The 20,403-nt window shown below is 43.4% G+C and overlaps 1 protein-coding gene across 1 annotated transcript; it reads left to right on the top strand.

Moving 5' to 3' along the window:
- The first annotated feature begins 1,291 nt into the window (after positions 1-1,291).
- Positions 1,292-3,758, top strand: LOC6739002 (fork head domain-containing protein crocodile). Its single transcript, XM_016169123.3, has one exon. It carries the CDS (start codon positions 1,695-1,697, stop codon positions 3,216-3,218), a length of 1,524 nt encoding a protein of 507 aa, XP_016032830.1. The 5' UTR covers positions 1,292-1,694; the 3' UTR covers positions 3,219-3,758.
- Positions 3,759-20,403: the final 16,645 nt, after the last annotated feature.

The following is a 20,403-nucleotide window of genomic DNA, read 5'->3' as shown; positions in this document are numbered from 1 at the left end:
CGGCGAAAAAACGGCACTGCAGGACCCAACGGGCAGAGGAGTCGCGAGAGGGAAGGACGAGGCCGAAGGACTTTTTATGTTTGACTGCATCGTTATTTGGCTTGTAAATGGGTTAGTAACCCTTTCGATGTTTGTGAAAGTGGTGTGAATGAGTATCGAGTCAAAAGGTGGATATGAGAAAACAAAAACAAGAGCAATTTTAATATTTTATAGTTATACGGTACAAAACTCTACTTGTATTAACTATTCAATTACTATTATCTCTGACATAAACTAATCACGATAATAGAGCCATTTTTAAATAAATAACTCGCTTTATATTAATTTTGCAGAATGGAAAACATTCTTAGGACCTTTTTATCGAGAGTATTCTTCTTTTTAAGATTATAAAATGAATTTGCTTAGAAAATCAATTACATTTCAATCATTCTTTCTTATAAATGAATCATATTTGTGCTCAAATCCTTCATACAATAGTTCTTAAAATACTGTGGAAAACATGTCCTGTGTATGCTTGAAATTCGTACCTTAAAAAAGCCCGAATAATTTCTTCCTTTTGCTCACAAAAAAAAATGCCATTGTCAATTCAAGCGCTCGAAGAAGGGAGTTGCTAAAAACTTAATGCCTTGCCCTCAACGAAAACAACCTTCAAACGTGGCCCTTAACTTGGGCATCTTGGCGAAAACCCATCAAACTGCAAATTAGCAGGCAACTTTTTGGTGTCTGTCTCTCCCGGGAAGACGAACTTTAAGCTGAGATCGAAAGAACTTTACCACTAATTTATGCCGAAGTCATTGGAGGGGGGAGTTAGGTGGGTGGTTGGCTCGTTTGCAGCCCCCGATTCACCACCACCTCCACCCACTTGTGCCTTTGATGTTGGCTTTCCCAGGTGCCTCCTCTCATAGTTGATGTGGTGCTCGCTCGCTCTTACTACCATTGTATCTGGTATCTCATGGATGCGAGATAGAGGGAGCGAGCGACAGCGGGAGAGCGAGAGAGAGAGAGAGGGAGATAGGCCGTATTTTAAGCATTAGTTTGAACAACAAAAACAAGGGCTTGGAAGAGCGACGGGTAGGGGAGGGGTGCCCACAGGACACACACCGTAGCTAGCTAACTATTTTTCCCTATACAAAAAAGAAAGCATGAATGGCGTCCGCTCTCTCTCTCTCTCTTTCTCTATGCCACACACAGATACTTTTGGCGCAGCTGTGTGTGCGGGCCCACTTCACTTACTGACTGCGAGTGGCAGCCATCGTTGGTTGGCTGCAGATACACATGCAGATACGGATACACTGTGCGGGTACACACAGATACTGTGCGGCAGCGGATCGAGATACTTTCTGGTGCGGGCGACGCTCTGCCGACGCAAACGCTTCTGCTCGATGCGAGCTGTGTGTTATTTCAGTTACACAGATTCAGTATCAGACGTGTTACTATACCGAACGGTTCTGCGCTCGCTCTGCGCTCCCATTTCCCCTGTACTACGAATAGATACATATATATATAGATATATTTATATATCTGCACTTATGTGAGCGACTTGTTTAAGCAAATATTATCGCTAGAAATAATGAGAAGCAGCCAGTGGTGAAGTGATTAAGTTCGAGAAAGAAAGCAAGACAAAAGCAAGAGAGTACGAAAAAACCAGAAGGCGGCAGTGGAAAATCGATCAGAAATCCGCCGGAATCGCCGCCATGCATACGTTATTCAGCGACCAGAACTCCTTTACGCGCCACTATGCCCAGACCGCAGCCGGTTACGGATCCGCATCCGCGGTGGCGGCGGCCAGCAGCGCCTCCGCTGCAGCAGCGGCACATTACGCATACGACCAGTACTCCCGCTATCCGTACTCGGCCAGCGCCTACGGCCTGGGTGCCCCGCACCAGAACAAGGAGATCGTGAAGCCACCGTACTCCTACATCGCCCTGATAGCCATGGCCATCCAGAATGCGGCGGACAAGAAGGTGACCCTCAACGGGATCTATCAGTACATCATGGAGCGATTTCCCTACTATCGGGACAACAAGCAGGGCTGGCAGAACTCCATTCGGCACAATCTTAGCCTCAACGAGTGCTTCGTGAAGGTGGCCCGCGATGACAAGAAGCCCGGCAAGGGTTCCTACTGGACTCTGGATCCGGACTCCTACAACATGTTCGACAACGGCTCCTTCCTTCGCCGGCGGCGCCGCTTCAAAAAGAAGGATGTTATGCGAGAGAAGGAGGAGGCCATCAAGCGACAGGCCATGATGAACGAGAAGCTGGCCGAGATGAAGCCCCTCAAGCTGATGACCAACGGCATACTGGAGGCCAAGCACATGGCCGCCCATGCTGCCCACTTCAAAAAGGAGCCTCTCATGGACTTGGGTTGCCTAAGTGGCAAGGAGGTCTCCCATGCCGCAATGCTCAACTCCTGCCACGACAGCTTGGCCCAGATGAACCACTTGACCGCCGGCGGAGTGGAGCATCCCGGCTTCACCGTGGACTCACTCATGAATGTGTACAACCCGCGGATCCATCACAGCGCCTATCCCTACCACTTGAACGAGGACAACTTGGCCACGGTGGCCAGCAGTCAGATGCATCATGTCCATCACGCCGCGGCGGCCCATCATGCCCAGCAACTGCAGCGTCATGTGGCGCACGTGGCCCATCCCCTGACCCCCGGCGGCCAAGGAGCCGGGGGCCAATCCTCCGGACACTCGCCCACCACGATCTCAACTCCGCATGGTCCCGCGCACGGGGGTTGGTACACCCCGGAAACGCCGCCATCGGAACCCGTTCCTCACAATGGGCAGCAGGGCACACCCACCCACCCGGGACATAATAACAACAACAGCAGCAGCGTACTCAACCACAACGGAGTGGGCAACGGTGGCGGAGGCGGCGGCGGTGGCGGTGGCTCCTCCAGCGTGCTGACCAGCAGTCCCACCTCGGCACTGGGTTTCCGCGACATGATCTTCGAGCAGAACCAATCCTGCCAACTGGACACCGGCAGTCCCACCGGCAGCCTCCAATCCGCCAGTCCACCTGCCTCCGCATCCGTGGCAGCGGCATCGGCGGCAGCAGCGGCGGCGGTGATCAGTAGCCACCACCACCACCATCACCACCATGCGGCGCTTAGCGGGAACCTGGGCCAGCTGGGTCAGCTGAGCAACCTGAGCCACTACCGTCCGCATGTGGGCCACTACCAGGAGTACGGCATCAAGTACGGGGTGTAAGCCTGTGGGCGGGATTCTCGGCGGCTGGGCTGGGCTCTCTTGTATATTCCTGTAAATACATACACCATATAATATACCCAAGAACGAGTCTACACAGCCTGGGGGTGATCCTGCGGGATCCAGAGTCTGCTATCTCAGATCTTTTTGTTTCCAATTTATCCGTTGTTTTCGATTTATCCGTATACGAAATAATGGGGGACATAGCTGTTAAGCAACCGCATTAACGTATTGTATTGTATTAACTGTATTTGTAATTGTAGCTCGTAATTGTTATCGAATTTAGGCTTAGTCCCAATTGTCTGCTACGCAATTTGTGATGGGGTTTGCTACACAGAATATAAACTTAAATTAGAGCATTTTGTCAATAACTAAACTACCGCATCGGATCGATCTATCATCGCCTAGTACACTAGCCTAGCCCACGTAAGCAATAATAAATTATACAACTAAATCGTAGCTATAACATAACTATCAAAACTAGCGTACCACCAATATGAGCCGAACAAAAAGTGTATTGAAAATATGTTAAAATATCTCAAATCGTGTGTTTTATTTGGCCCCTCCATATTCGGAGCGACTTTCGCTATTCCATCTGGCCATTGAGCATTGGGCTGGCAAAACAGACGTTTTACCCCGAAACTGGATAGCCCACACGCAGAATTCCTAGATAAATAATTATTCAAGCCGTGTCCGAATGCATGACTCAACTGGCCAATTGTCACTGGAAGATGGCTTTCTGGGTAGCCGTATCATATCATTTGCACTCGATCAGGTGGCTGCAGTTCCGATGGACTTGCAAATGTGGACATTCGTCGTTTGTGTAGCGATCGGATAGGAAAAACGTTTCCCCTTTCAGTGGAAATAATTATGCATTCGACCTTTTCGAAAAATAAATGTTAAATTCCAGGAAAATGTATGCACGAGAAGTATTTACAAAAATGGTAGCTTTATTATTATATTCACTGTTGGGTTGTGTAGCTTGAGCTTCTTTCGACTTAAATGATATCAAATACACTAACTCGACTTCGAAATTGAGGATCCTTTAAGCCGCTTTATGGCAACTGACAAGATCGTATTGTATCCAGAAGAATTGCAGTATTATTTCCCCTTAAAAGTGTCATTTATAAACGAAAATGTTAGCTTTCTCTAAGGCTGCCGTGCAACAATGGCCAACAAATTACAAATCTTTAGTTAAGAAAACTGTGCCCTCAGTTTTCCCTGTAGCTGCTCCTAATTGCCAGACAATTGCCGCAAATTGGTAGAAAGTAAAACACCAGCCTGCGCAGCATCATGAGTGAGTGCGAATAGATCAGTATTTTGAGCTTATTAGCCAGCGAACCAGTTACCAGTTACCCAACCAAAGCCAAAGATCGCCAGATGAAGCGCCACTGATTGATGGCCAAAATATGCTGTTAACTTGGCGATGACGATGGGCAGCTGGTCATGGTCTCGTCTCGGAACTCGCCATTGTCACTTGAGTAAGCGCCGCTTGGCGCCACCGCGGCATTGAGATCGCACTCGGGGAAGAAATCAAATCTGGTCATGTGTGTATCTGTGTGGCTCTCGATTTGTGCTCCGCTCAGGTGCTTCGCAGCTCGGACGGCTGCTTTCAATGGCGGACACCGCTCGAAAGCCAGTCAGTCAATAGGTTTGGCTAGCTGGTCGTAGCCTCAACAATGGAATACCTGGCTGGGTGGCATGTGAATGGCGCTCGAGTGCCAGCCAAAAGTGTGCCAAAGACTGTAGTAGGCCTGAAAGTAATCTTCGAATGGGAACTCCACTGCGCATGAAGGGCTGGCTTTTTGGTCAGATGGTTGGAATGCTGAAAATCAAAGGGGCAGCGGAGTTGGTTGTTCCTGCCAAATCAAAGTAAACTGGAAAAGCGAACCTTTAAAAGAAAAATCTTTAAATTGTTGATCATTAATATTATTATTTATATTTAATTACTGGAATGGACTAGAATGTACACATATCCCAAAATACTGGCAGCCAAAAAGGGACATCTACTATCTTAACAAACTAGGCTATTCGTATCCCAAAGCTCAATATTTTCAATCTGAATATTTGGCTGATCGGTGTGGGAACGAGTTTGGTATGCAAATTCAGCACTTTTGCCAGCAAATACATTCGGCTGGCCGGTTGACAGCAAAACTGCCATTCGATGCCATCCGGAGTCTTCGTTCGGTGTGAAAAGCAACAAAATTAAATGCGAAAACAACAAGAGTCCGGATGGAAAAGTGGCTGAATGTTTGCTTGGAGTGCAGCCGTCGCTGATTGCGCGGGTGGTCCAGAATTTACAAAACAGAATCGGAATGGGGATTTGGGATTCGGGAATAGTGAATAGGGAATCGGGAATCCTCTGTATCGCAGCGCCAGGCGGAGGACAAGAAAAACAAATGCGATGGCGACAAAATGTTGCACTGTTTGCTTAGCGATAAGGACGCGCCCACACACCGATACGCACACACACGCAGGCAGGGAAACTCGCAGGACAACAATGCCAAATGTCCAATAATCCAATCGAGCTAAAACGGGCGGAATGGTTTTCGGAATGGTTTGCGTTAGTGCCGCTCACAAATATTGACAGCTGTCTCTGTGGCTCATCGCGCAACCAGCCCGATTTACATAAATATTGTTGCAAGCCTAATTAAATGCAAGTATTAGCCGGCCAGCTGCCAAATGCGCTGCAGTCACAAGGATTTTCGTATCCACCGGATACAATGTATCTATTCTACGACTATGACTTGGCCCCGCGGGAGATCCTTTGTAATTAACGCTGCTTATTTTTCGCGCTTTTCAGCGCAACTCCCCACCACCCACCACACCTATCTGTGTGTGTGTGTTTCCTATACAACCCCTGACCCCCTCGATATTTATTTACCTGGCCAGTTGTGTTGATGACCTGTTATCATTGCCCCGTTATAACAATAAATTCCAGTGGTCGACGCTCAACTGCCGCGGTGACAACAACTTCGCTTTTTCGATGATGATGATGATGATGTTGTTGTTCTTGCACGGTTTGGCGTTGTTTTGCCAGCTGTCGCCGCAATTAACCAGGCCATAATAGACAATGGCTCTAAAGTAAATTCATATCTGGCCGGTTTAATAACCATACTCACTTGCAGCACCCACTCGGCGGATGACATTTGTAATTGGGTGTGGGAAAAAAGTCACACAAATTAATGAACACATTTTCCGAGCGTTTTTACAGCGTGAAATATGCTGAAATCACAATGGGAAAACTGTGGCAAGAATGTGATCTAGCCAAAAAAGGGAAGCCATAAACATCTATTAAGTGAAATATAAATAAAAAGCAAGAAAACTACTAAATCTACACCTTTCTTTGCACCTCTTGATATGAATAGTATATATTTATTATGATCAACAAAAATGTTAGATATTATTATAATGTAATGTATGTATAATGTTAGAAATTATTATCTAGACACTTCAAGTAAAATGTAGTTAAACGAAGGGAAAGATTTCGTTTATAGAAATGAAAAGTGTAAAGAAAATGTGTTTAGAGAGACCCGAAGTGGAGTTTACGACATTTTGGAATAGGGAAAGAGACCAGATTCCGAATTTCACGATCGAATTCAGATTGATTGTTTGCTCTTCGCGGAATCAATTGAAGTTTGGAGTTTGTAGGAGCTCCTTTTACTCCACGGACTCATAGAGTAAACTTCCGCTTCCCTTTCGGCCCTTTGGGCAGGCAATAAAGCTGTAGCCGGATTTTAGTGCCCTCGTCCGATGTCTGCTAATACAGAATGGCAACGACAATAACAACAATAAAGGCAACTGCGTTTTTATGGCATTAAACAAACTTTGAGAGCGTATGTTTTCGAACACTTTTGAAGTTTTATTGAGTTATAAATACGCAGAATTGACTTTGGAGTTGGCCAGCGGCAGGCGGCGGCCTTAGGCAGCGATTTTCCAAATTAATTTATGATCGATTTACGCAAAAAACTAGAAGCACAAAATAAAAATCGCGAAAGTCAGCGCCAGGCGTCGACATTTGAGTAAATTACCCATCCCAGCCAGAAATGGGGAAACCGCTGGGGGAGTTGCTCCGGCGAGGAGTGCGGAATTTATTGGCCGTCTAGGTTGCTCCGCGAGTTTGCAACTGGGGGAGATGTTGATTGACTGTGGGCCTGGAACGCTTTGATCTCCGATCCCTGATGGCTGGATCGATGGATCAGTCATTCTGCGGGGCGACGCCAGCAAAAGGAGATCAACGAGCCATTAAATGGGAGTTCAGGATCATCTATAGGTGGCCTCAAAAAATACTTAGTATTAGATATATTTGAATGTTAATGTTATGTTAAACTATTGTACATAAGTGCAAATTACTTCATATTTGCAAATTATGCGCTAAAGTAAAATCTTTCCAAAATAATTGCCACTCTGGATAAACGAATGATTACAAACACCATTTGCGCAAATATGTATCTTCACTAATATTTTCACTTGCCAAATCGTAAATAGAATTAAGGTTAATGGCATTCCTGGGAATTTTCCCTCACTTTCGTGCAAAAAATGGCTGGAAATGACCATAAAAAGGCTGAGTGGGCAGCACTGATGCTCCCCCCTTTCAGAAATCAAGTTATCGCCTTGATTATCTGTGCTGATGCTTGGTTTATTTGGCTTATCAGGCTTTTTTGGCTTTGATGTCACTTTGGATACATCACCATCATTTGGATTCGATTTCTCATCCAAATTCACATTCAGATCGATGCGATTATTGGGAGCGATGTTTATGCGTCAGCCGGTCTTCGAATGTTCTTTTTACTTGCGCCTTGTTTTTTGGGCCATTTGATGCTGCCGCCGAAGTTGCCAACCAGTTGACGCGACATAAGAAAATAAATAAAATCGGGGAGTAACGAGAATTGCGAATAGTATATTATCCCCTTTCCCCAAAGACTTTTTCCTTTTTTTTTTTCGTTTTTTCGCGCATTCAGCACTATCAAAGTGCCCGAGCCGACATCGTCTTAGGCCGAAAGTCAAATAATCAATTTCAGCCTGAAATCCGCAGCCGGCAATACTAAAATCCATTGTTTATTTTCTAATTTCGTTGGCGTGTAAATCACGGAAACAACTCCCCGTTTGGCATTCCTGTCGGGGATAGCAGAAGAAGATGTGGCATCCAGCCCTCCTCCTCGTTAACGTTAACCCATTCCATCCTCTGCCTGGCCAGACATTTAGTCGACAATTTCCTGGGAAGTGGCCATAAATCAATTGCAAAAGCTTTCCTTTCCTTTCTCTCTTTTTAGTTTCGGGAATTTTGTGTAATTATGCTGTGAGTGAAAAGGCGCTGTAAGTGACTGCAATCCGGTTATATAATGGGCCTGGTGGGGTGGGGCACATTTTATTCCGCCTGTCTATGGACTATTTTCCATGAATCGAACGGCCCGGTCGTTCGGAATCATTCACACCCACGCCCTTCTGCCAAATCCATGAATGAACAGCGACCATTCAACGAATCCGATCGTGGGGTTGGATTTTCCAGTTCCAATTCCGATTCCGATCCGATCGGTTTCGTAACCCAAAACCCCCACCATTCCCACAAGCAAACAACACACGTTAAACAATCGAGCTGAGAGAGGTGTATTGTTTAAACAATTACCAATAACATAAATGCATGCATAATTACCGCCCGATATCGTGTGTAATTTCAAGAGCTTTCGACGGAAGCCCGCTCCACACGACAGCCGCCAGAGCGTCGTCAAAAACCCCACCGATTAATGGTTAGCAATCAGTGCTGATCGGGACTAGTTTGGATATATTCCACTGAATTCAAATATTATCAAATGAAAATAATAACAAGAATCACTCCTGGAAATGAGTTCTCCCTAATAAAATGAAAGATAATCACATCAAGGGACTAAAACAATTATTAAAGCACATTTAGTATTGTATACATCAAAGTATACAGTAAAGTATACTTATATAAGTATTTAACAATTTAAAGTTAATTTTTAGGAGAAAAAAAAAATTTTTTTTTGACATACAACACTTTAAATATAAATATCTACTTAAAGATACATCTTTGCATCTTGACATAGTTTCAATTAGTTTATTAAAGTGACAGCAAGTAGAACAAGTGTCCACATTTTTCTTTACTAAGTAAGGCGACTATCATTATAAGTTTATGCTTTATTCTTCGATCCCACCTCAGACTAAAATAATAGCCAAACCAGCACCACTGACCCGGACAATGGCATTCAAATTGGGCAACAGGTGTACTTGGATCTAATGATAGAGGAAGTCGCGAGCAGGAGGCGGACCACTTGACCAGCTGAAAGGCTTAATGAGCCGATCTCAAGTGGACCCGGACTATTGTCAAAAGGTCCCCATGCCAAAGGACCCAACTGGGCTATACCATCGCCATTCTCCACTGGCGCCAAGGTGTTTATGGTCGCCAGCGAGCTAAACAAACCGCAGCGACTGAATCCGAAAACGAGGAGGATGAGGCGGAGGCGGAGGAGTGGGTGCACTGGAATGGATCCGTGGAGGAGTGGAGTGGAGGAGTTGCCGGGGCGAGTTCATTGCGCCACGGGTGCACTGCAGATTTATCGCCCACGGAGGTGGTAAATGCGTCGAATAACGGAGATCTTGGGCTATAAAACAGACACCCGAACTGGACTACCTAGCGCCAGCTCCTACTGCGACTGCAGCCGAGTTCGGGTGCGGGTGTGGGTGAGGCTACCGATCCACTCGCACATATAATCCGTAATCCCTCACACATGGCAGGCCCGGATCTTCATTCTCCGGAGGCAAGGGCGTGCCGCCCGGTACTGACCAAATAACTGCACCCACAACCAGCTGGAGGTCGCATTCAAGAAAAACCACAATGATATAGGGATGCCACTGAAAATTAAACAGATATGATTTTCTTTTCTCTTAAAGAGGAAATAATAGTTTTCCACACAATACTTTTGCATAAATACAGGTCGCCGCCATCCAACGAATCTAAAAGAGTTTGAAATACTTTCACTGACCTACGAAGGGGTTTTACTCATTGCAGCAGTACAACGCTAAAACATTCAATAAACAAGTCGAAGGTTGTATACCCTTGCTGTAAAAATATGTCCGTTAATTAGCAAATGATTAGTGCTGTTTCAATAATAGCTATGTGAAATAGTCCTTCGATTTCGATCAAATTAAAACCGAAATTATATATTGTCAAAAAACTGGTGTATACCTAATGGGAACACATTTTGATCGAGAACAAGGAAGCTTTGATTTCATTTCTATTATTTTCAATTAGTTCATATACAACCTGTAAAAGAAAGACTTTTAAGAAAGTATCCCTACGCAAGGGATACATTATATACCAAATATCTAGCAAATTTCTACCTTATCGTATTTTCTATATCACCTGATAAGTCTCAATGTCAACAATGACCTAAGTTCCAGAATTTTAAATTTGAAAGTCTGAAATCGCTATAATCGATCATCATTAAGGGCATTATCTCTAATCGTGTTTACGGAAGCCCAACCAATTGTAAATAAATCTATGTATCCTAATAATTATCGCAAGTGGAGGAAAATTGGGCAGAGCAACTCATTTAGGAACGGAACGGGCAGATAAATCTCTCGGGCGCAGAATGCAGTTTACATGGAAACCATATGGTGGAGTCCCAAGGAGGTGCTAATTTATGGTTACGACAGCTTTTTGGCGTTCCAATTCAATGGTAAACACACTGGATTTGGAATCTGGGATGGGGCTGGACGGAGAGGCCCTCGCAAAAATGCCAAAACCACCTAGAGATCGGTGAAATAGTAGCCACTCATGGCCAATTTTGCATCATTGATTCATTCGCTCGGCATATAGATATATTTATTGGCTTGTTTGTGTAACCCAGATTATAAAAACAGAAGCCTAATCGTTCCTCATTTGGCAGTGCGATCTGGCAACTTGGGCAGTTTCAGATCGATTGTTATTAATTTGTTTGCAAACATATTTCATGCGCTTTGCCCAATTTCGTTCGGCGGGATAGCTGTCCCCTCCCCGAATCCACCAGATACTCCACATCCAGCAGATGTATCTGTACATGCGCTTTCTGTAGCACTCACGCTGCGCGTCGAAAAGTCTACGATTTCCGTTCCTCGTATAAATCAACTGGGTGGGGAGGAGAAGAGTTGAAACTCGGAAAAAACGCCAGAGCAACAACGAATTTTTCTTCATTTTTATCTATTTAGGGAAAATTGTGGCTGCCCAGTATTTATTTGTGCATAATAAGTTTTTTGAATGCTGACAGTGGAGGTGCGAGAAAGGGCTGCCGAGGGCCTAGCACTACACAGTTCTTTAGCTGAGGGATAGATAGACTCTTTGCAATACCATATTCGATCTGAAGAAAGCCCCCTTTACCCACGCCTCTGTTTGTTTTGGGGGTTTGGTAATGTCTGTGCTGTCTATGGATATCAAAATACCATACAAATCGTCAGCTCGTCATTTTTCAGACAGTTTTCTCTGCGATTTATTATTGGGTTTACGTGTGTAAGGAAGTAAAAGTCAAACAGTGCTTTAGGTTAGTATGCAGACAACTCAAGACGGAAAATGAAAACATTTAAGATGGAAATTTTAATAAAATCGAGCTGGAACAACGGCACACATAAAAAAAAGGATTAATAACATTTGTGCGGGCAGTGCCCCCAATCCTAGGTTTACTTTTGAAGGATTATCTAAGAACTGGCCCAAAATGCATCTAGCCAATCCAAATCTCGCCTTATTCACTGTGAGTCATATTCCTGGAAACTCCTTAAAAAAATGGCAGGTTATTTCAATGAGGGTCATAACTTTCTATAAACGATCATCAACAGAAGATAAGGAATTCTTACTTTACTCTACAAGCCTAGTAATCGGTATTAATTAAAAAGAAAACGAATCTTAAATTCGTAAAAAATAGGATACTGACTTAACAATAATACTGCATGCTTAAGCTAGCGCTGTGGAGTTTACTTGTGGCAGGCACTGTGCCGCCTTGGCCAACCTGCTCCCTCGATCCCATATTTCCCGAGACTTGGGGGCGCGCATGTGGGGATTGCTTATTTATGTACATAGTTGTTGGGTGCGTGGTGTGTGCGAGTGTGGGTGTGGGGGTGTTTGAGGAGCAATTCATTAATGAATTTTAAAATGTTGCTAATCGATCGTTTGCGCCACAATTAATGTCAGTGCGCGGCAATTGGAATGTGTTATGTGAAATTCCAGCCGGGGCGACTTGATTCATTCGACCGGGCAAATAAAATATGTAGAAGAGTGGACCGCCTGTCGGGCCGTCTGATTTTGACCTCTTGACGGGCTCATCAAATGGCCAAAGAATGGAATAGAGTATGGGATAACCCGAACGGATGGGGATGAAGTACTCAGCATTTTCATTTCGACCGACCACAATGCAAATTGGGCTAAAGTAGAGAACACCCAGATATTCTATTTTCTTTGTTCCATATTCGATTCCATTCTTTCAATTCGGTTCTTTTTTTTTTTTGGTTTTTTGTTCGGCTTATGGGATGTGAAACACTTGGTGCCGCGCTGTCTGCACGAGCGGCTCTGCCAATTATAACAACAAGATTCGTAACAACAACAATGATTACAACAACCATGGACAGCGGCCACAATAATTGCAGCAACAACAAGCGCAGACAATCAATGCATATTTATGCATAGAAAAGAGCTCAACACCAGATGCAAAATCTACATGTGTATATAGCTCACAAAACAGAGGGAAATCTGCTTTCGATTCCACTACAAAAAGTTTGCAAGCACTCCAATATTAATGATTACTTAAGCAGTACGATTTATTTATATCAATAGTAAATCTAAATAGTAGTCTAGTGGTAGATACTAATCTTATCCACCCAAAATTTACCAACAGAAATATATTAATTATGCAATTGCTTCTTCAAGTGCATGCAGATTTGGTCGGAACTGGTGGCCTGTGTGCTGTTTTTCCACGCCTAGCGGGAAAAGTGTTGAGAAAATTAATAAAACAAATGCCAAAGTCAGCGGCAGACACGAAGACGGCGACCGGAATTGTTGTAATTTTTAACCAGTTTGCTGAGCAAATATTTTATCAACATATTTTCAGAGACAACACGCAAATGTTTGTCCTGAAAATATTTAAATATTTACATTGGGAAAACAACTGCAGCGAGGCGAGCGAGGAGAACGAGTCTACCACGACGAAGACGTTGACAAATATGTAAGACGTTGTCTTTGTGAGACTTCTGGGCGGAGCAAGGGGGTGGTTCACCCAAGGGTTGGGGTGGGGGACACCCCCATGGGCGTGGCTTGACGGAGATCTGAATAGAATAAACTTGGGGTTTAGTGTTAAGCATTTTTGTACTTAATTTCTGGCTCTAATAACAATGATATATATATTTTTGATTTTACAAATATACATTTATTTAAATAGTCAACTAAAGTTAGATTCCGTATCAAAACAATAAAATTGTATGCTTTCAGCTATATCTATTCAATTGTTTCCTTAATCGATAATCGTCTATAGCTTCATAGAATTTCATTAAAAGTAAACTCTCAGACTGAGCACATTGAATAAATATATCTTCGCCTTAATGCCACCAATCAAAATACCATTCAAATGTACAATTATTTTGTCATTCACTAAATTGTGTTGCCACTTATAGTGCTATAATTTCAGCATTAATTGATAAGTATCCGACGAATGGCAGCCACTCGAGCGAGATACTTATCTGCATCCACAAGAAGCCATCATCAGCGAGATTATTAAAAACGTATCTGACAGATACTTTGTTCCGCGTCGGCAGCACGGCCATTAATTATGCAGCTGATAAGCAATGAAAACACATCCGAAAATCTACAAGGCTGGACGGACGGATGTATCTGCTGCTGATTTTGAATTTGTATATGTATCTGTATCTGCGAGCGCAGATTAACGAAATTAGTTGAGCACTGCAAGATGCTGGGAAGTTGGATGCTGGAAGCTGGGAGCTGGGAAGTTGAATGACTGGGAAACGTGTCGTCAATGGCGCGCGGCTAAGCAAACAAGGCCCAAAAAAGAAGCTGTTGGTAAAAAGCCGAGCGGAAAAGATGCAGTCAAGGTTGGGGTTTCAAGGCGGCATATCTACATCTATGGGGCATCCAGGGGAGTCCGCCTCAAGGCGAGCAGATGTCAACCATTCGGAAGATTTCGCAGTCAATTTGACGAGTAACGCCCATGAAAGTGATTACTGCGACCGAAGCATGTACATATTATTAATTGGTAAGCCATTTTGCGGGACGGCTAGTCCGCTAAGGTTTTAACAAGGTACGCGACGTATAACCCTCGACCGCCCTGCTCTGAACAATTTCCTGCTGCCTACACTCACCGCCAGCCAAGACAATTTGTCCTAAATAAACATTTCAGCTCTCTTGAACAGCCACAGCAACCGCAGCAGCAGCAGCCGCAGCAGCAGCCGCAGCAGCAACATCGCAGCGACAGCAGCAACATTTAATGAAAGTGGCGGCCAACGAGGCACGGCTGCACTGAGAAAAAATTGGCACAAGTGGCAGCCAATTGTGCTCTTTTTGCATTGGCAATTCTAAATTATTAGAAGACCAATAATTATTTACGAAGGCCACTTGATGTCTCTGCTTTTGGATTCTGATGATACGTTGAGATATTCTGACTTAAACATTAACTTCATAAATAATGAACCAATATAAAAATGTGAATAATGGAAGACTTAATTTTCTCTTTAGACTTACGTAAGGTTTTCAGCAACTTTGATTTTTGCTAAGTGTACTGCTGCGGATGGCAATGGTGATGGGTCGAGTAAATTGTCTGCCTGAAATATACCACCGTTTAAAGGCAGACGCAGGGCACTCCGCCTCCCCTTCGCGCACTTCCGTCCGCAGCTCTTCTCCTGCTCCTGCACGGATGAGGCTATAGCCATGGCCACTTCCCCTAGTGCCGAGTTCCCCAGCTCCTGGCATCCCCGATCCAGTCGAGCGTCGCTCATTCGCCCGTCGCTATATGCTAAGTAAACATTTGGGCACGTCATGGCTTATTGAATTGTCACTTATGCCCGAATTCGAAATTCGAGTTTCAGTTTTGTTGCCGTTGCCATAGCCTTTTGCCTTCGCCTGGAATCCCCTATCCATCCACTCGTGGCTGCGTTTTGTCGCCTTTTCAATTGGCATTCGTAATGGCGACTATCTGCCTCGTTTATGTCCATCCCATTCCGTTCATCCAACTGCGACTCCTTCGGCGGCTGTGGCCACTGGAGTGCTTCCATTTAATTGGAAACTCAATTTCAGCTGAATGCCGATTTAAATGCATTCGGATCGAGCGGATAGCCACATCGAGTAATCAATAATCGATTTATGGTGTTTACTCTGAGGAAAGGGTGATTGGAGCTGGAAATTTAATATGATATTGGGTCTTTTACAGACCTCAATTCCTCACTTCATACGCCATACAAAGAAATCATTTAATATTTACAATTTAGTTAATTAAAAAACATTTCCAAGCATGGTTTTTACTTGGGATTAGGGTCCTATTGTATAAAAAATAGAAGTACAAAATGATTTCTGTCGCAGGATAGTATCTACACCTCTCAGGACTTCATGCCTTGAAGTTGCATAACCAAAGGAACTCAAACGTCGTTCGATCCTCACTGTTTATACAAGAACATCCGATTGCTCCTTAGTTTCTAATCCGTATTTGTGTATCAAATTAGCAGGCAAACAAAGCTACCAAAAAAGTTAAGCCCACCTATGCAAACATTTTCATTTCATAAAAGTTAATTAACCTGAGAGCAGCAATGCTCGCCCACACATACATACTGTGTGTATACTTTTGTGATTCCATTGACTATTTAATTGAAATATTACACAAATCTATGCATCATAAAATTTTAGAACAAATCATTCAATAACAAACAAAAATTGGCAATCAGAGCCATTCGGAATGGAAATGGAATTGAAATGTTTCAGGCTTCATTAAAAAATACATGGATAGTGCATGTGCGCGTTGTGTGCACAATTTATCCGCCGGATACATTTCAAATAAATAACAACAATAGACGGACAGACGGACAGATGGACAGGCGGACGGTGCGAAAACAATAATACAAAATTGGTAAATTACCAATCGAAATTACAATTTCCAATTTCGTTTTCATGACTTCCGTTTAATAACAAATAAATCGCATAATCCTTACGATAATATTATCACAATTAAAATTTTAAATAAATTTCTAGCCAAAGCAGACAAAAATCAAAGCAATTACAAAGCTCACACACAGCTCACTCACTCACACAATCGCACAATGCAATAAAATAAATTAGCACAATCGTTGTAAAAAAAATAAATAGAAAAAGGCGAGGGAAAAACGATTATTGACACAAACACAAAGCCAATAAAAGCGGGCTAAAAATCAGACAGAGAAGGCAAATCGAATGCAAAAATAAACAATGAAAATTAGCAAAATTATGCAAAATAGATAAATGCGAAGACAACCTGACCAGGTTGTGTTGTTGGCTTGTAAAAAATCTGAAATCGTTAACCAAATAAATAGAAGGCGTACCGCCAAATTCAATTGAAGTAATTTTCACGTTTCGCCCATTTTTGCCCATTTTCGATTTTTTTGCTTTTCGGCTTCCGTCGTTTAGCAAAACTTTTTCATAATCTGATATTTTTTGCCTTTGTTTTACGTACCACTCTCATTCTGCGAAGCGAGTTCACACCTTGGCAGAAAACCCTAGCGAAAAGTATCTATGGTTTATAAATATTTATGTATCTAACTGGGGCGTGCCGTTCGAGCAGCAGGGGCAAATTCAAATTGAGCGACACACGGAAAAGTATTTTGGCAAAGTACAGGCCACGCCCCCTGCGTGGACTGCGCAGCACAAATACGAGAGTATCTCACAGATACGCAGTATCGCCCACAGTTGCAAAAGTATCTCACACACACACACGCACACTCGCACTGCGGCAGCAGAGAGAACGACCGCCGACGTCGCTGCCATGACCATCGGAGGGAGCTGGAGCGGGAGGTGGGGTTCTCGGGCTGAGGTGCCAGAGCAACTACAACAATTGGCAATTGAACAGTACAACTCGTTCGGGCCGCGCAGTCTGCCTCTCGATGCCCAGATCCTAAGATCTCCTACCGCCGCCAACATCTATATTCCCACATCCCATCCGTACGTCGGCCAGAAGACCCCTCCTCCACCTCCTCCTCCTCGTCCGCCCCCTCGGTGGACTTGTTTTGACCAGTCGGTCAGCGGCGTGGCCATTTGCCTCACCTCCACAGCCAAAAACCTGAACCATCGATGGCCGCACATAAATTACTGGCAGCCAGACCCCTTCCCTGCGATTCCCGCTTCCAGTCCCATTCCGACCTGTCCATCTTGGCTGCTTTTACCTGTCGGCGCACATAGATACAAACTTGTACGGGTGTGTGCGAGAGTGTGTTGTTGCCAGTGTTGGTGTGAGTGAACTGTTGTGCATCTTTCCGGTTTTGCCGTCGCTTTTTGCATATTTCTATCGCGGTGAGCTCGGTTTACATGGATACTTTAACCAAGCCAAGATACTTTTCCAAGCTGCAATTAGCCCTGAGAAAAGAAGTATGAAAATTGTTACAAACCATTTTATAAGTTATTAGTTTTTATTATTAAACAGTTATTATTATTAATTTAAAAACCATCAACTCGAGCTATTTAAATTTTTACCATTTCCATAGATTTCTAATACATTTCAAACTTTACACATTTAGACAACAAATGTATTTAAACCTAGCTAGTGGAGAAATTAACTATTCATTTGTGTATCTTTCACCCTTATAACAATTCTCACAACAACATTAGTTCAGAAATTCTAATTAGCACCCCAAAATAATAAATTAACGCATTCAATTTAGAGGATTTAAGATCCATCTTCCAGATACAAGATATTTACCTTTCAACAAGACTTGAGCAGCACTAAGCCTGCAATTACGTAAGCAAAACATTCAATAAAATCCAATAAAATGGGCAGATAGCAACTTGAGCAGCCACAAATCAGAGTATATATACACATCCATTAACCCTGCACAAGACATGACTTGTTACTGCAAGTGTCCATTTCCGTATCCGTATCCATATCGATATCTGTATCTGTATCTGTATCCGACTGCAAATCGGATGCCCATTAAACCTCAGACCACTGCGGGCCAAATTGGCAGCCCAATTGAGGTGCATTGCAAATTTTAAACCAATTAAAACAGCTGCTGTCAACGCTGCGGATGCGTAATGAAAAGAAAATATTAATAAATCATACGTGACCAATCAATTTCATGCCGTTCTGGCGGTTGCAAAAAATAATGAAAAATAGCTGCAATGGGGAAATGGGCAAGCAAATGGGAACATGGGCAGATCGAGAGGGCTGTTCGCACGCACAGAATCAATATTTAATTTATAATTAACTTTACAACATGAAAAACAAGCTGGGACAAACAGCAAGGAGTCCCCGGATCGGTTTGCTTTATCTTTTGCGCACACAAAAAACATAAAAGCTGGAAGGAGGAGATCCACTTCCGAAAGGTAATACCTATACACATAGAACACGTGGCGAGGGGCGACACGACATTTCGTCGTTGGGGATTTGTGGCGGCTTTAAACGCTCGCCACTATGGGCAATTAACGCGGCCGTAAGCAAACAAAAGCCTGATCCTTTAGACAAACACTCCCGCTTCCGAAAAACCAGACAGAGACAGAACCATGTGAAGCAAGAGAGACGGGACGATGTGTTCCCGTTCCCAGTGAGGGTAAGTTTTCCATCTGCCGCAAAAAGGGGCGGCTGAACGACTGAACGGCAGAGAGACAACTTTTCGGGGTGCTAATTGAAAAACTCAATATTTGTCTAGTCTGTGCTCTCGGGGTGGCTCTGTACTTACCCTACCAGCCATGCACTCCATGCCAGTTACCACTGTGGCGGCGGCCATTTTGGCCAGCAAACGCTGGGAAAACTTGTCGGGAAAGGTGGCCGAAAGTGCATGGCCCTCGGAAACCGAGGAAAGAAATCAGCTAAGCAAACAGGAAACGCTCTCCGGAATGGAGAAAGGTAAAAGGCAAATGTCAAGGGCACTTTTCGCCACACAGAAAATGACACAAAAGTAGATTGCATTTCCATTTCAGACTGTTGAAGCTGGCTTTCATTATTTCAGATACTTAAGTCTCGGAGTTTTCAACGTTACTCGTACAGCTAAAGGGTATACTAGATTCGTTGAAACTATCTAAGAGGCCTGACCTTAAAAATATATTTTTGATCAGCTTCACTATCCTCCTGTCCGTCCATCTGTCCGTATGAGCTGGAAAGTTAAGATTTTGAATAATATTTTAATCTTACCAGTTTTATTTTCAACTCCTACCAATTAAAAATCGAATACAGCGTTCTCTTTTTTAAATTTGTAATGGATTTTTCGACTGAAATTGTTACAGATGTCAATTTTTGATTTTATTTATTTTACTTATGCTTAATTTCTCATTTAATTACTCGACTTCGTTTGATTTCTGACCAAACACGCATTTGAGCTATAAACATTCTGAGATGATCTTTATTTTTTTTTTATACTTTTATCTGATAATTAAATTTATTGAATTTTTTCGGTATATTCTTAAATATTTGCCTCGTAATAACGTTGAAAATTTGACCAAAGCATCAGTACCACTAATGTCGTTACTAATTGACACTTCCAATTCAACGCAACTAGTTGGTATCGATTCGAATATATATCTGGGCTAGATATCTGAACGATGTGGCCATAAACATCAACATCGTTCTGCACCTTTTTTAATGGGCATTGCCATTATGCGCTCGCCTGCTTTTTATGGACTTTCCGGAGCTGCAGCACCGTAGACGTTGCGTCGACAGTTTTTCCCAGAAAAAAACACAATCGGTCCGTTTCCCATTCGAGGCATGTGCCCAACCGGATTCCCCACAGCCCCACATCCCCACTCCTGCACTTTTCCACCCCCCTGCACTCAGCACTTATTACAGATTTGATATATAGAGAGGATGGCAGGATGGGAAATTTTGAGGAATGGGCAGGGGAAGCCCTACGACAACGGGGTTTCGGAATCGCAGGGCATTAAATGTTTGTATTATTGTTGGAAATAAACTCTGATTTTATATTGTCGAGGATTAATGATATTGTTTCCCCTAAATTTGTTAATTACTAGCAA

This window comes from Drosophila simulans, chromosome 3L (genome assembly GCF_016746395.2).
Source record: "Drosophila simulans strain w501 chromosome 3L, Prin_Dsim_3.1, whole genome shotgun sequence".
NCBI lineage: Eukaryota > Metazoa > Arthropoda > Insecta > Diptera > Drosophilidae > Drosophila > Drosophila simulans.
Note: the sequence above shows the minus strand (reverse complement) of the source record. Positions and strands in the feature narration are given on the sequence as shown.